This window comes from Trichechus manatus, unplaced genomic scaffold, assembly GCF_000243295.1.
Source record: "Trichechus manatus latirostris isolate Lorelei unplaced genomic scaffold, TriManLat1.0 scaffold00089, whole genome shotgun sequence".
Classification (NCBI taxonomy): domain Eukaryota; kingdom Metazoa; phylum Chordata; class Mammalia; order Sirenia; family Trichechidae; genus Trichechus; species Trichechus manatus.
The window spans coordinates 4,184,263-4,199,539 of record NW_004444025.1 but is presented as its reverse complement, the minus strand read 5'-3'; the positions used below and the strand labels follow the sequence as shown (position 1 = coordinate 4,199,539).

General features: G+C 40.2%; 1 protein-coding gene across 8 annotated transcripts in view; it reads right to left on the bottom strand.

The window, feature by feature from the left end:
• FNIP2 (folliculin interacting protein 2) overlaps window positions 1-15,277 on the bottom strand; it is a 177,244-nt gene that overhangs the window by 63,274 nt on the left and 98,693 nt on the right. For all 8 annotated transcript variants that reach the window (XR_002824936.1, XM_004382050.2, XM_023736611.1 and 5 more), the window contains one exon: window positions 6,842-6,971. Coding sequence is in view for 7 of the 8 variants with exons in the window: in XM_004382050.2 (XP_004382107.1) it covers window positions 6,842-6,971 (130 nt within the window). In the remaining variant the exon portion in view is untranslated. The remainder of the gene's footprint in view (window positions 1-6,841; window positions 6,972-15,277) is intronic.

Here is a 15,277-nt window from a genome sequence, read left to right as displayed (position 1 = left end):
ATCAAAATGACAGCACTAAACTCATACCTATCAATAATTACGCTGAATGTAAACAGACTAAATGCACCAATAAAGAGACAGATGGTCACAGAATGGATTAAAAAAAAAAAAAATCCATCTATATGCTGCCTACAAGAAGCACACCTTAGACTTAAAGACACAAACAAACTAAAACTCAAAGGATGGAAAAAAAAAAAATCAAGCAAACAACACTCAAAAAAGAACAGGAGTGGCAATATTAATCTGCGACAAAAGAGACTTTAAAGTAAAATCGACCACAAAGGATAAGGAAGGACACTGTATAATGCTTAGGGGTCAATATACCGAGAGGACATAACCATAATAAATACTGATGCAACCAATGACAGGGCTACAAAATACTTACAACGAACGCTAACAACACTGAAAAGAGAGATAGACAGCTCCACAATAATAGTAGAAGACTTCAAAACACCACTTTTGCTGAAGGACAGAACATCCAGAAAGAAGCTCAATAAAGACAAGGAAGATCTAAATGCCACAATCAACCAACTTGATCTCATAGACGTATACGGAACACTCTACCCAACAGCAGCCAGGTATAGTTTCTTTTCCGATGCACATGGAACATTCTCCAGAAGAGACCACATATTAGGCCATAAAGCAAGCCTTAACAGGATCCAAACAAAGCACTGAAACACTACAAAGCAAGTTTTCTAACCATAAAGTCATAAAAGTACAAATCATTAACAGAAAAAGCAAGGAAAAAAAAATCAAACATATGGAAACTGAATAACACCTTGCTCAAAAACTACTGGGGTATAGAAGAAATTAAGGATGGAATAAAGAAATTCACAGAATCAAATGAGAATGAAAACACATCCTACCAGAACCTGTGGGACACAGCAAAAGCGGTGCTCACAGGTCAATTTATAGCAATATATGCACACATCCAAAAAGAAGAAAGGCCCAAAATCAAAACATTAACCCTACAACTCAGACAAATAGAAAGAGAGCAGCAAAAGAAGCCCTCAGGCACCAGAAGAAAGTGAATAATAAGAATTAGAGCAGAATTAAACGAAATAGAGAATAGAAAAACAATGGAAAGAGTTAACAAGACCAAAAGCTGGTTTTTTGAAAACATCAACAAAATTGATAAACCATTGGGAAACTGACAAAAGAAAAACAGGAGAGGAAGCAAATAATCTGAATAAGAAATGAGACCCAACTCTAATTAAAAGAATCCTAACAGAATACTATGAAAAACTGTACTCTAACAAATTTGAAAACCTAGAAGCAATGGACAAATTTCTAGAAACACACTACCTACCTAAACTAACACAAACAGAAGTAGAAAAACTAAGTAAAACTATAACAAAAGAGATTGAAAAGGTTATTAAAAAAATCCCAACAAAAAAAAGCTCTAGCCCAGACAGTTTCACAGGAGAATTCTACCAAACTTTCAGAGAAGAGTTAACACCACTACTACTAAAGGTATTTCAGAGCATAGAAAAGGATGGAACTTCCAAAACTCATTCTATGAAGCCAGCATAGCTCTGATACCAAAACCAGGTAAAGACACCATACAAAAAGAAAATTACACACCAGTATCCCTCGTGAACATTGACACAAAAATCCTCAGCAAAATTCTCAACAACATACCAAAAAAATAATTCACCATGGTCAAGTGGGATTTATACCAGGTATGCAGGGATGGTTCAACATTAGAAAAATAATCACTGTAATCCATCAAATAAATAAAACAAAAGACAAGAACCACATGATCTTATCAATTGATGCAGAAAAGGCAACTGACAAAGTCCAACACCCATTCATGATAAAAATTCTCAGGAAAATAGGAATAGAAGGGAAATTCTTCACCATAATTAAGGGCATTTATACAAAGCCGACAACCAACATCATCCTAAAAGGAGAGAGTCTGAAAGCATTTCCCTTGAGAACGGGAACCAGACAAGGATGCCCTTTATCACTACTTTTGTTCAACACTGCGCTGGAGGTCCCAGCCAGAGCAATCAGGCTAGAAAAAGAAATAAAGGGTATCCAAATTGGATGAAGGAGGAAGTAAAAGTATCTCTATTTGCAGGTTATATGATCTTATACACAGAAAACCCCGAAGAATCCACAAGAAAACTACTGGAACTAATAGAAGAGTTTCACAAAATATCAGGATACAAGATAAACATACAAAAATCAGTTACATTCCTCTAAAGCAACAAAGAGAACTTCGAAGAGGACATCAGCAAATCAATACCATTTACAATAGCCCCCAAGAAGATAAAATACTTACGAATAAATCTAACCAGAGATGTAAAAGACCTATACAAAGAAAACTACAAGACACTACTACCAAGAAACCAAACGAGACCTACATAAGTGGAAAAACATACCTTGCTCATGGATAGGAAGACTCAACATTGTGAAAATGTCAGTTCTACCCAAAGCGATCTACAGATACAACACAATCCCGACCCAAATTCCAACGGCATGTTTTAATGAGATGGAGAAACAAATCAACTTCACATGGCAAGGGAAGAGGCCTCGTATAAGTAAAGCATTACTTATGAAGAAGAACGAAGTGGGAGGCCTCACACTACCTGATTTTAGTACCTATTGTACTGTCATGGTAGTGAAAACAGCCTGGTACCGGTACAACAACAGATACGTAGACCAATGGAACAGAATTGAGAATCCAGACATAAATTCATCCACCTATGAGCACCTGATATTTGACAAAGGCCGACAGTCCATTAAAGGGAGAAAAGATAGTCTCTTTAACAAACGGTGCTGGCATAACTGGATATCCATCTGCAAAAAAATGAAGCAAGATCCATACCTCACACCAGGTACAAAAAATAACTCAAAATGGATCAAAGACCTAAATATAAAATTTAAAGCGATAAAGATCATGGAAGGAAAAATAGGGACAACGCTAGGAGCCTTAATACATAGCATAAACAGAATACAAACCATAAGTAACAATGCACAAACACCAGGAGAGAAACTAGATAACTGGGAGCTCCTAAAAATCAAACACTTTTGCTCATCAAAAGACTTCACCAAAAGAGTAAAAAGACAACCTACAGACTGGGAAAAAAATTTTGGCTATGACAAACCCAATCAAGGTCTAATCTCTAACATCTACAAGATACTGCAAAACCTCAACAACAAAAAGACAAATAACTCAGTTAAAAAATGGGCCAAGGATATGAACAGGCACTTCACCAAAGAAGGCATTCAGGTGGCTAACAGACACATGAGGAAATGCTAATGATCATTAGACATTAGAGAAATGCAAATCAAAACTACAGTGAGGTACTACCTCACCCCAACAAGGCTAGCATTAACCTAAAAACACAAAACAATAAATGTTAGAGAGGTTGTAGAGAGACTGGAACACTTATACACTGTTGGTGGGAATGTAAAATGGTATAACCACTATGGAAATCGATTTGGCACTTCCTTAAAAAGCTAGAAATAGAAGTACCATATGATCCAGGTATCCCGGTCCTTGGAATATATCCTAGAGAAATAATAGCCATCACACGAATAGATATGTGCACAACCATGTTCATCACAGCACACCGTTCACGATAGCAAAAAGATGAAAACAACCTAAGTGCCCATCAGCGGATGAATGGATAAACAAATGATGGTATATTCACACAATGGAACACTATGCAACAATAAAGAACAACGATGAATCTGTAAAACATCTCGTAACATGGATGAATCTGGACGGCATTATGCTGAGCAAAATTAGTCAGTCACAAAAGCACAAATATTGTGTGAGACCACTATAAGAACTCAAGAAAAGGTTTAAACACAGAAGAAAACATTCTTTGATGGTTACGAGGATGGGGAGGGAGAGCGGGGGTATTCACTAACTAGACAGCCGAAAAGAATTATCTTAGGTGAAGGGAAGGACAACACACACTACACGGGAAGTCAGCACAACTGTACTAAACCAAAGCTAAGAAGTTTTCTGAATACAACCAAACGCTTCAAGGGACAGAGTAGCAGGGGTGGGGTTCTGGGGGCCATGCTTTCAGGGGAAATCTAGGTCAACTGGCATAACAAAATTTGTGAAGAAAATGTTCTGCATCCTACCTTGGTGAGTGGCATCTGGGGTCTTAAAAGCTAGTGAGCGGCCATCTAAGATGCATCAATTGGTCCCAACCCACCTGGAGCAAAGATGAATGAAGAATACCAGAGACACAGGGAAAATATTAGCCCAAGAGACAAAAAGGGCCACATACACCAGAGACTCCATCAGCCTGAGACCACAAGAACTAGATGGTGCCTGGCTACCACCAATGACTGCCCTGACAGGGAACACAACAGAGAGCCCCTGAGAGAGCAGGAGAAAAGTGGGGTGCAGAACTCAAATTCTAGTAAAAAGACCAGACTTAATGGTCTGACTGAGACTGGAGGAACCCCACAGAGCATGGTCCCCAGACTCTCTGTTCACCCAGAAGTAACACCATTCCAAAGCCAACTCCTCAAAGATTATACTGGACTATAAGACATAAAATGATACTCATGAAGAGTGTGCTTCTTAGCTCAAGCAGGTACATGAGACTAAATGGGCAGCTCCTGTCTGGAGGTGAGATGAGAAGGCAGAAAGGGACAGGAGCTGGTTTATTGGACACGGGAAATCCAGGGTGGAAAGGAGGAGTGTGCTGTCACATTATAGGGAGAGCAACTAGGGTCACATAACAATGTGTGTATAAATATTTGTATGAGAAACTAAGTTGAATTGTAAACTTTTACTTAAAGCACAAGAAAAAGAAAAAAAAATCTTATGATGAATCAAGATATCACATTAATAAAGTAGTATTATTTATTGTCTTATATAAAATTATGACACCACAAATATTACATTTTGCAAATTTTGATAATTTATATTATTCACGTATCACTATTGGCATGATGGTCAAGAGCTACGGCTGCTAACCAAAAGGTCAGCAGTTTGAATCCACCAGCTGCTCCTTGGAAACCCTATGGGGCAGTTCTACTCTGTTGTATAAGGTTCCTGTGAGTTGGAATTGACTAGACGGCAATGGGTTTGGTTTTTATTACCCCTGTTATATTTTATAAGTAAAACATATTTAAAGAAAAAGCTTTATATTTTAGTACCTTTAACGGCACTTTTTCCCCTGGTTTTTAACCAAAGGGGCTCAGATTTTCATTTATACTGGCCCCACAAATCACGAAGTCAGTCCTAACTGCATACACAGGCTTTCTGAACTCAAGGTACTTATTTTAGGTGTAAGTTCAGCAGAGATTCATTTAGTTTCCAACACCACATCTGAGCTCAAATTAGGGTGTTCAAGGATTTTGGAGAAGTGGGTTGGAGAATGCTATTCAACTTCAAATCTAAACTGGAAAGGTCTGGAAAAGCATTTTTTAGCAAAGACAAGCTGTCTACAGGAAAGGATTTCCAAGGCCCATCTCTTGCAATCACAGAAGTCGTCAAAACGACAGTGAGGATGGCGGAGGTGTCTCTCCTGACAGCTCAGCACTGGAAATGGTAACAATGGCAATCACAATGTTAAGTAAGTTGTATTGACCAATATTTATTTATCACAGTCTACGTCCTGGGCTAACACTTGACTTGCGATATCTAATCTAACCCTCTAACAATGCTTTGAGGCAGGTACGAGTACTATTTATCACACAGCAGAGGCGGACACGATGCTTAGAATCCAGGTGACTCCTTCTACCATCCATCTAGTGAGCGACTGAGCTAACCCTAACCCCACACCAACTTCTAAGCTCTTAACCACTGCACACAAAGTCCACCAACCCAAAAGCAGCTCCTCGGTGAGTGATGCAGCTGTACGACTTTCCTTTTGTCGCACTCCCCAGGAGAAGAGGCCAGTGCTGACGCAGACTTATCCCGTGCCCTGACCCCTTGTTTCACGGCCTGTGCTTTCAGTACCGTCTCTTCCACAAAGGGCTCCCCAACTCCTCCCATGGCCACCACTGCCAGTGTTCTCTCCCCCCTCTGACTACCCCCAAGCACTTTCCTGTCCTCCGTAGGGCATTCATCCTTTTCATCTTAGATGGTTAGTTACATGCACATCACCTTTCCTTCTAGTCCATCAACCACTCAGGTGCAGGCGCACGGCTGCATCCTCTTTACATCTTCACAGCTCTCTGCTCACGGTGATCACCGCTTACTCAATCAGTCAGTGTACACGGGAAGTTTCATAGACACAACCTACCTTAACTAACTTTTAAGTTTGGGGGTTTGTAGGTAGAAAAGGTTGGAAGCTACGAACCTAACATTATAATAAGCCAAAAATGTATACTCTGCACAACAACTAGGCTTTGGATCCAAAAAAACCACTGAAAGGAAGGCAGAAAACGCTGCGATGCTCTCTCTGTAATAATCACACGCCTGGTTAGTTTAAGAATTTAAGGTTTACAAAGAGTAAGCATGTCACAAACTCCTGAGTTTATATATTTTCAAATACTACATGGATATCATTGTAAGCAGAGAAGACATTTAGTCCACCCTTCTTATTTATAAGAGCTATTTCTGAAATGGAGCCAATATAAAGAGTGAGTACACTCATGTTAAACTAACATCAAACCTAGTGCATACACAGTTGACTACCCAGAGTTTTCCAGACCAGGATATATTCTCCAGCTTTTATTTATTCTTTCCATAGAACTTCTAACTTGTAAACTTTCAGGCTAAGCTGGAACCAGAACGTTTTAACCCTCCTTTTTCACCAATAACAGACAAGTCCAGGGTGAGACTTCAGTACTCTGCCAGTTTCACCGAGCTGCCCACATGCCTGCATTTCTCAGCAAGAGGAAACCTGCAACTCACCTCCTTGGAATGATGCCGTTCTCCAAACTTGTTGTCTGACTTCGAAGCCAGCGGCGCTGGTAACTGCTGGAAGAGGACGTGGAGGAGCTTGGAGACGGGAAAGGTGTGATCAGAAGGCTGCTTAGTGAGGCTGTGGTGAAGAAAACGTGAAAGCTGAAATAAGTGAGTACTATGTAGCTACTTTAAAAATGTGCTAATTAAGCTAAAATTTCAGGTTCTATCAGTCATAGCCAGCAGGGGGAGACTATAATTCTTCTCTTACTAAGATTTCAGTACAGCAAAAAAGAAAGCATCCTTTAAAAAGGAAAACTAAAAGGAATAAGGATCATAGACAGTAAATACATAAACTATAGGCCCCACATTATAAATATAAAATAATTATTACTCACAGTGTAGATTGCAGATTTTTGACAAAACAGTCCGTGTAACACTACCACTTATATCGCTACCTGGTAACTCCTGCCATACGCTGTGCTTATAACTGCTGCTGTTGAGTCGATTCTGACTCATGGCAACCTCGTGTGTGTCAGAGTAGAACAGTGCTCCACAGGGTTTTCAATGGCTGTGATCTTTTGAAAGTAGATCACCAGGCCTTTCTTCCAAGGTGCCTGTGGATGTATTCAAATGGCCAACCTTTTGATTAGTAGCCAGGCACTTAACCATTTGCATCGCACAGGTCTCCTCATATCGTGCTTACTTATTTCCTCTCTTTGGCTACTTGCTCATTCTATATTTTGAGTGCCTTCCCACCTGAGGGGCTCATCTTCGAGCACTATATCCGACAATGTTCTGCTGATATCCATAAGGTTTTCACTGGCTAATTTTTTTGGAAGTAGATCACCAGGTCCTTCTTCCTATTTTGTCTTAGTCTGGAAGCTCCACTGAAACCTGTCCATCATGGGTGACCCTGTTGGTATTTGAAATACCAGTGGCACAGCTTTCAGCATCAAAGCAACAGGCAAACCTCCACAATATGACAGACTGACAGACAAGTGGCAGAACAGCATCACATTCATTTTCAAAAAGAACCCTGAAGTACAATGTTATCAGTGATAGGATAATATCCATACGCCTGCAAGACCAGTTAATACGACTATTATTCAAATTTACACCAACCACTAAGTCCAAAGATGAAGAAATTGAAGATTTTTACCAACTTCTGCAGTCTGAAACTGATCAAACATGCAATCAAGATGCATTGATAATTACCGGTGATTGGAACGCGCAAGTTGGAAACAAAGAAGAAGGATCAGTACTTGGAAAATATGGCCTTGGTGATAGAAACGATGCCAGAGATAGCATGATAGAATTTTGCAAGACCAACGACTTATTTATTGGAAATACCGTTCTTCAACAATATGAACGATGACTATACATGAGGACCCTGCCGGATGGAATACATAGGAATCAAATTGACTCCATCTGTGGGAAGAGAGGATGGAGAAGCTCAATATCATCAGCCAGAACAAGGCCAGGGGCCAACTGCAGAACAGAACATCAATTGCTCATATGCAAGTTCAAGCTGAAGCTGAAGAAAATAAAAACAAGTTCATGAGAGCCAAAGCATGACCTTGAGTATATCCCACCTGAATTTAGAGACCATTTCAAGGATAGATTTGACACACTGAACACTAATGACCGAAGACCAGATGTGTTGTGGGATGACATCAAGGACATCACACATGAAGAAAGCCAAAGGTCATAAAAAAGACAAGAAAGAAAGAAAAGACCAAAATGGATGTTAGAAGAGAGTCTGAAACTTGCTCTTGAATGTAGAGTACCTAAAGACCTCTTTAAAATGTTAAACAGCAAAGATATCACTTTGAGGACTAAGGTGTGCCTAACCCGAGCCACAGTATTTTTAATCACCTCACATGCATATAAAAGCTAGACAATGAATTAAGGAAGGCCAAAGAAGAATTGAGGGCTTTGAATTATAGTGCTGGTGAAGAATACTGATTATACTATGGACTGCCAGAAAAACAAAGAAATCTTTCTTGGAACAAGTATAGCCAGACTGCTCCTTAGAAGTATGGAGCGCAAGACTTTGTCTCACATACTTTGGACATGTTATCAAGAGAGACCAGTCCCTGGAGGACATCATGCTTGGTAAAGTAGAAAGTCAGTGAAAAAGATGAAGACGCTCAACAAGATGGATTGACACAGTGGCTCCAACAATGGGCTCAAACATAGCAACGGTTGTGAGGATGACACAGGACCCAACAGAGTTTCATTCTGTTAAACACAGGGTTGCTATGAGTTGGAACCAACTCGACAGCACCTAACAACAACATTCTGAGGTGAAATCTAATAAATATTTCTCCATATATTATCTTTTCTCCCATCTCCTATCTCCATATGCAGCACTGACTCCCACCCCTTGGTTGTAAAACAGCAAGCTCTAGTCTTAAATATATTTTCTGCTTGGATTACTTATTTGCCACTGAGCTTCTCTCTGCCTCCTCTCCTACAAATATCAGATGTTCCCTGGGGGATACAGCCTATCTTATTTTACCTACTTTCTGTACACTTGGGCTGACAGTGCCAGCCTGGACCTTTCTAACAGTCAAAGGGCTTCACTCTAGTCACAGATGCATGATGCACATGTGCTGGTTCGGAAGAATGGAGGGAGGAGCCAGACGTGTTCTGCTTTTACTTCCTATGCCTAAGGATTCAGACACTGAAACGTCTCAGCCCAGTGGGAAAGGAAATGGGATACTACAAATGACTGGTGGTTTTTCTAGTCCGGCAATAACTTCAGAAGCCAATCACAGGCCAACAGAAAATGATTTCGGTAAACACTATATTATGCTCATGAATACCACATGGTAAGTCAGTTTCTCCAGACGAACTAGTCGTTTTTTATTTACCACTCTTACATGCAGCTGTAAATAACCTGACTCCCCGGCCTGGGCTCTAAATACTACAGGAATCGTAAGTCAACAATCAATAAACAAATACTGGAGTATCTACAACGTGCCAGGCAACCAGGATCTAGTGGTAGACAAGATGGACACAGTATCTAACCTCATGGAACTGCTAGTTGATAGGAGTGTCAATGAACTTTCCAGACTACAAGATTGAGATACATAATGACTCAAGGTTCTGTCCATAGCGGAGGCCCATGAGATGCTTTTCTTCTAATTTAGTAAATATTCACAGGAAATTTGGTTTGGTAGGTCTTAATCATCTTTATGTCTCTTGTACCAAGAACAGTTCCCTGAACGCAGCAGGCAGTAAATGTTTACTGAGTATGTGACACTTTCCCACCAAAGTTTACCCAGATATGACTGGCCCCAGCAGGCTGCCTCTGTTCCAGCCTGTTTCCAGCCTTGAGGCTGGACTTAAATTTCCAAAAACCAAATCTACATTTCAAGTACCAATGAGTAAGGTATATTTTACTGAGAGTTTTGTAGGGAGGTCGAAGAAAGTTTTTCATCGAAGTCACAGAAAATTCCTTAATAAAAATCCCAACTAGACATTTCTGCCCGCCTTCCTGCCTCGCCAAATTCCCAAAGTTTCCTGTAGGATCCAAAAGACTCTCAACCCCTACTCCCAGATCTCCAGGGTCCCTTCTCTCTGTCCTATGCTCAGCAAATCAGCTTCTTCCTGGAGGCGGAAGACAGAATTGGGGCTAGTAAAAACTTTTTTTTTTTCTTTCACAGAAGTGAGACAGAGATAACTCTGAGTTCCAATTTGTTCTGGAAGTTGTCTGTACTGTTGTATAATTCAATTTAATAAACTGAGTAAGAGCCTGCGCTCCTGCTTCAGCTCCTACTTAAGCCACTTCCTAGCTGTGACACTCGGGCAGTTCCCTTAACCTGTTAGTTGCCTCAGTTATAAAATGGAGTAATACCACCTCAGTATTTTTCATAAGACCTGCAATTCAATACACCAAAAACCAAACTCGTTACCATCGAGTCGAGTCAAAACCAGTATTTAAAAAAAATTAGAAAAGAAAATAGAGTGTACTGCAGTGTTAACATTAATTCATGAAACCTTGGATTTTTTACATATAAAGATGTTTATTATTGGGATGATAATGCAAAATTCATTAGCACGGGTTGCAGACAAAAGAAAAATCTGAAAAATGCCAACCTATTTCCTAAGGTCCCTGTGAAGATTAAACAACTCAGTACAGAGAAAACACTTAACCAGCACCCACACGATAAATGCTGACTATCCGCTTCCTCCGATAAGTTTTCGAGAAGGTAGGCCAAGTAAGGCATTTTGGAGTACTAAAAGGTTATTAGTTCTGATTGGTTAATTACAAAAAGCACCTAGAGTTTGCAACAGATATGAAAAAACAGCAACAACAAAGCCACAACAAAAACATTCCTTTTCTCATTTTGTAATTGCTGAATAACAAATGTTACAGTACACAAATTAAACATTTTTAAACAAAAACATTGGCTTAGTGCTATCCAGCATTTCCTCATCAAAAATATTACAATATTATTTAATAAGATTTTTATGCAAAAGTGCGGTGGTGTTATCGCTGTCAAGCATACACTCTAGGAATCAACAGAGTGCAAGTCTCAACTGTATGAGCAGAGCTACATGTGGCCCACAAACCACCGTCATTTCATGGGCGACTTTTAATTAAATTATTCATAGACTCAGTTCCAGCTTAGAAGTGTTATATCTGATGCGTCTCAATATTTTTAGTATCATTTTCTTTTTAACGTACTTTTACAATTAGAAAAAATGTTAATAATACAGATTGCAAAGACTACAGTTTTATGCACTGATCAGAAAATAAAAATCACCCACAGTCCCATTGCCAGGAGATGACCAAATGCTGCGTACCGGGTTAACTCCCAATTCGCAAACTGTGGAGGAGTCATCAGCCAGCACCCGTTCACCCCTGCAGAGACCAGCGATGACCAAAAACGCTTAAAATGCTGATGGCTGGCTCTTCTCGGCCAGTGCCATTCAGGTCCACCTTCAACGTTCACTTAACTTCCTCTGAAAATATTTTTGTTATTTCAGTTTACTAGAAACTCTGTACTTGATGATGTGACTATAGAGAATTTAGATTTGACTACAGAATGCCCTGAAACTCTTAAGTCAAATCCATTCACTCAACAAATATTTACTGAGCACCTACTAACTGCCAGGCACCTGCCAGGCACCTGGGATGGAAACTTGACGGACATGGCCAGAGTCTCTGCCCTTAAGAAGCTCACGTTCAGGGAGTCACTAAACCAGATGACTTCACACTGTGGTAAGCAGTACGAAAATAAGCCACTATGCTTTTCTTTAGGCAACTAGGGGCAGGGCTGGGGGAATGGTAGAGGTAAATTCTTTAATCAATGATCAGAAAAGAACTTTATGCATACAGGACACCACCAACGAGACTTAAATGCCAGCAAGAGCCAGCCATGTGAAGAGCTGAAAACACAAGGCATCCAGATATTATACATGAAAAGAACCGGATAATTTCAATAATTAAAAACACATTTATGGGTACTTCCACTTGTGTAAGTAGACAGACACACACCCCCATTCATATAGTCATTGGGCATCTATGATATGCCAGGCTGGGATTTAGCAGTCAATATGACAGAGTGGGTGAGTCTCTGCCCTCATGGAGCTCACATTCTAGGGGAGAAAAAGACACAAATATCCCCAAAGAATTGCCAAGATAAGCGCAGAATGTGGTAAATCACAAAGAACAACCCAGGCACTGGGAAAACGGAAGTGCAAAAGTCAAGAGCTCAGAAGCAGCTATCATTTCTTCAATGGGGAGAATTTTGAGGTTGGCTTATTTATGCTGACAACGTGATCAGAATATCAAGGACTGTGGGAACAGGGCTATAGCAAATGTTCAGGGCAGGTCCAAATGTAAGCCCAGGGGAGCAGGTTTAGGCCCTGCCAAACAGATCTGACTTGCAAGGAGACATTGAGGGGAAGGACACAGCAGGTAACGCCTGCTCTTCTCCCTTTCTGCTGCCTTGGACAGACACCAGTCTATATGTATGTGGGAACACTCCCATCAGAATAAAAATGACATTAACGTGATCGGGCACTGTATTTCCTCTCCAGGCTCATCTTGCACCGCTCTCCCCGTCTTTCTCCTCCTTACACCTCCATCTGCAAAGCCTGCTCCACCCTAGGTCTTTGCACCAGCTGTTTCCCATGCATTAAAGGCTCTCTGCGCTCATCATCATGGGGCCAGTTTCTACCAGCATTGAAGTCTCAGCTGAAACTTCCTCTTCTCAGAGAGGCCTTTTATGAGCCTCCCATACTTTCCTCCGTGATAAGAGCCAGCCTACATTTTATTGTCATCTGTCTCTCCTTTCGGAAATAAACTCTACGAGTTCAGGGATCATGTCTGTTTTGATATCTGATCTATCCTCATATCCTAGTAAAACATCTGGCACATAAAATGCTCAAGAAACGTTGCTGAATGAACAGAGAATGAGCAAATGAATACGTGAAGGATAGTGATATCTGCCTCAATCAATAACTGTAACAGAAACAAAGCATTAAAGAAACAAATTTCTAGAGAAAATTCAAAGACTGAATTTGTTAAAAGTTTCCTGCAGCCAAAGCTATGTACACGGCACTTGGATTTCTTCTGTTTTCCCACCTTCACTTAAAAAAATGTTGCTGTTGTCTTTTTTGGTGGCGGGGGGGGGGGGTGTGATTCTGACACTGAACACTTTTTATACCTGCTTGACACATCAAGTACTATATCCAAAACATAATAATGATCTTTGTTTACTGTAATACTGACAGGACTTCTCTTCGAGTTTTTGCTGATTGAAACACTTGAAAAAAATAAGGTTCCTTTAAGTTCAGCAGTTGTATTTCCAATCACAACAAAATGGGAACTTCTAAAAGGACGATTAGTAGAGCTGTAATTATTGTTTGACAGGAAGATTTCATTTATAATAAGCCAAGCATTTTAATTAAACAAGTAAATCAAATTCTAGGTGATACCGTTAGTTCCCAAACCATAAAATGATGTTAAGACCATGAAGGGTCCTCAAAGGCACCATGATAAAGTAAGTTTATTAAACGAATTTTAACTTTTAATAAAATTCCAGTGAGGCTTCCTGAATAAAAAGCCAAAAAAAAAAAAAAAGTTCTTGCCACCCTAATTTCAAACACCTTAAATTTTAACTTCGTTGGCTAAGACATAAACTTTACTCCAACTCTGGCCAACAACATGGCCTGAGTTTATACACCAAGTTATTCAATCTCATTTCTTTTTAGCCATAAGACTATCGATCTAAGGCTAAAATGTCTACAAAAGCGTTCTGAAAGGCATAAAACTCTCTTGGCCCTTTGCTGTTCCATATAAACGAATTATTTAATCTGGTCCCACCAGAGATTTTTTACTCAAACCTATACTGAATTCACCAATTAATCTGGGGAACTTGACATCTCTCTCCATTTCCTTAGGTCTTCTTTTAATAAAGTTTAAAAATCTCCTCCTAATAGTACTGCACGTTATTTCTTCGATTTATTCCTAGGCCCTTTATAGTTCTAGTTGCTATTTATGTTACTTTTTGTTTCTTGTTTAAAAAAACCCAAAAACAAGTATATATAAGAATGCAAGTTTAGAAAGGAAAAAGCTGAAGGGAAACAGCCAACAAATTTGTGAAAATCAAGAAGATAAATGGCCATTCTGGGAAGATACCAAAGGTCTGACTTGAAATACGAGACGTACAAAGAAATGAAGAAACTGAATTCTGCCTAAGCTACCGTACAGATTGTCAAGCTCACACACACAGACAAGGCCAAAGACGGCCAAGGCCAAGGTAGAGATGCGACTTGTAAAGATACAGCAAACCGTTTATATCTGGACAGTTTGTTACTGACAGAGGCAGTGAAAAGAAGAACAAGCTACAGATGCCAGCTCCCTGTGATCCCTGTCTCACACACCAAAAGGGATGTTGTGGGATGCCCACTGCTGAGGAGCCAGTTGTGGACTGCAGCTAAGCAGTTTTATATTTTGCGGCTTTATTCTGAAAGCCCCATGCCTCATCAGAACCTGGGAGGTGAGTGGGAGATGACATCCCAGCAGATCCTCAGGGGCTTCTCACCCTCTCCTGTACCAGGAGGATCACAAGGTGTCCCATCAAGACTCAGATAAGTTGCAGTTCAAGTCTTTGCCTATGTGGGCACAATGGTGGAGCCATTCCCCTACACAGACCACAAACAAAAGCAGGACCCTCCTTGATTCCTGTTCCGCTCTAGAAAGCATGATACCAGTTAAGTCAATGAAAATTTAGGTACAAACAGGATCTCATTTTGATGATTTAATGGTGACCTACGTTGTAACAGAGTCTGAGTCCATTTTCTGTAAGCCTACCACTCCCTCTCCCTTCTGTCCCACCTCCAGGCACGCTGATGAGGAGGCCTTGGTGCTCCCTCCTCTGGTAAGGGCAGGAAGTTCAAACAACATGCAGGGACCCTCATCCC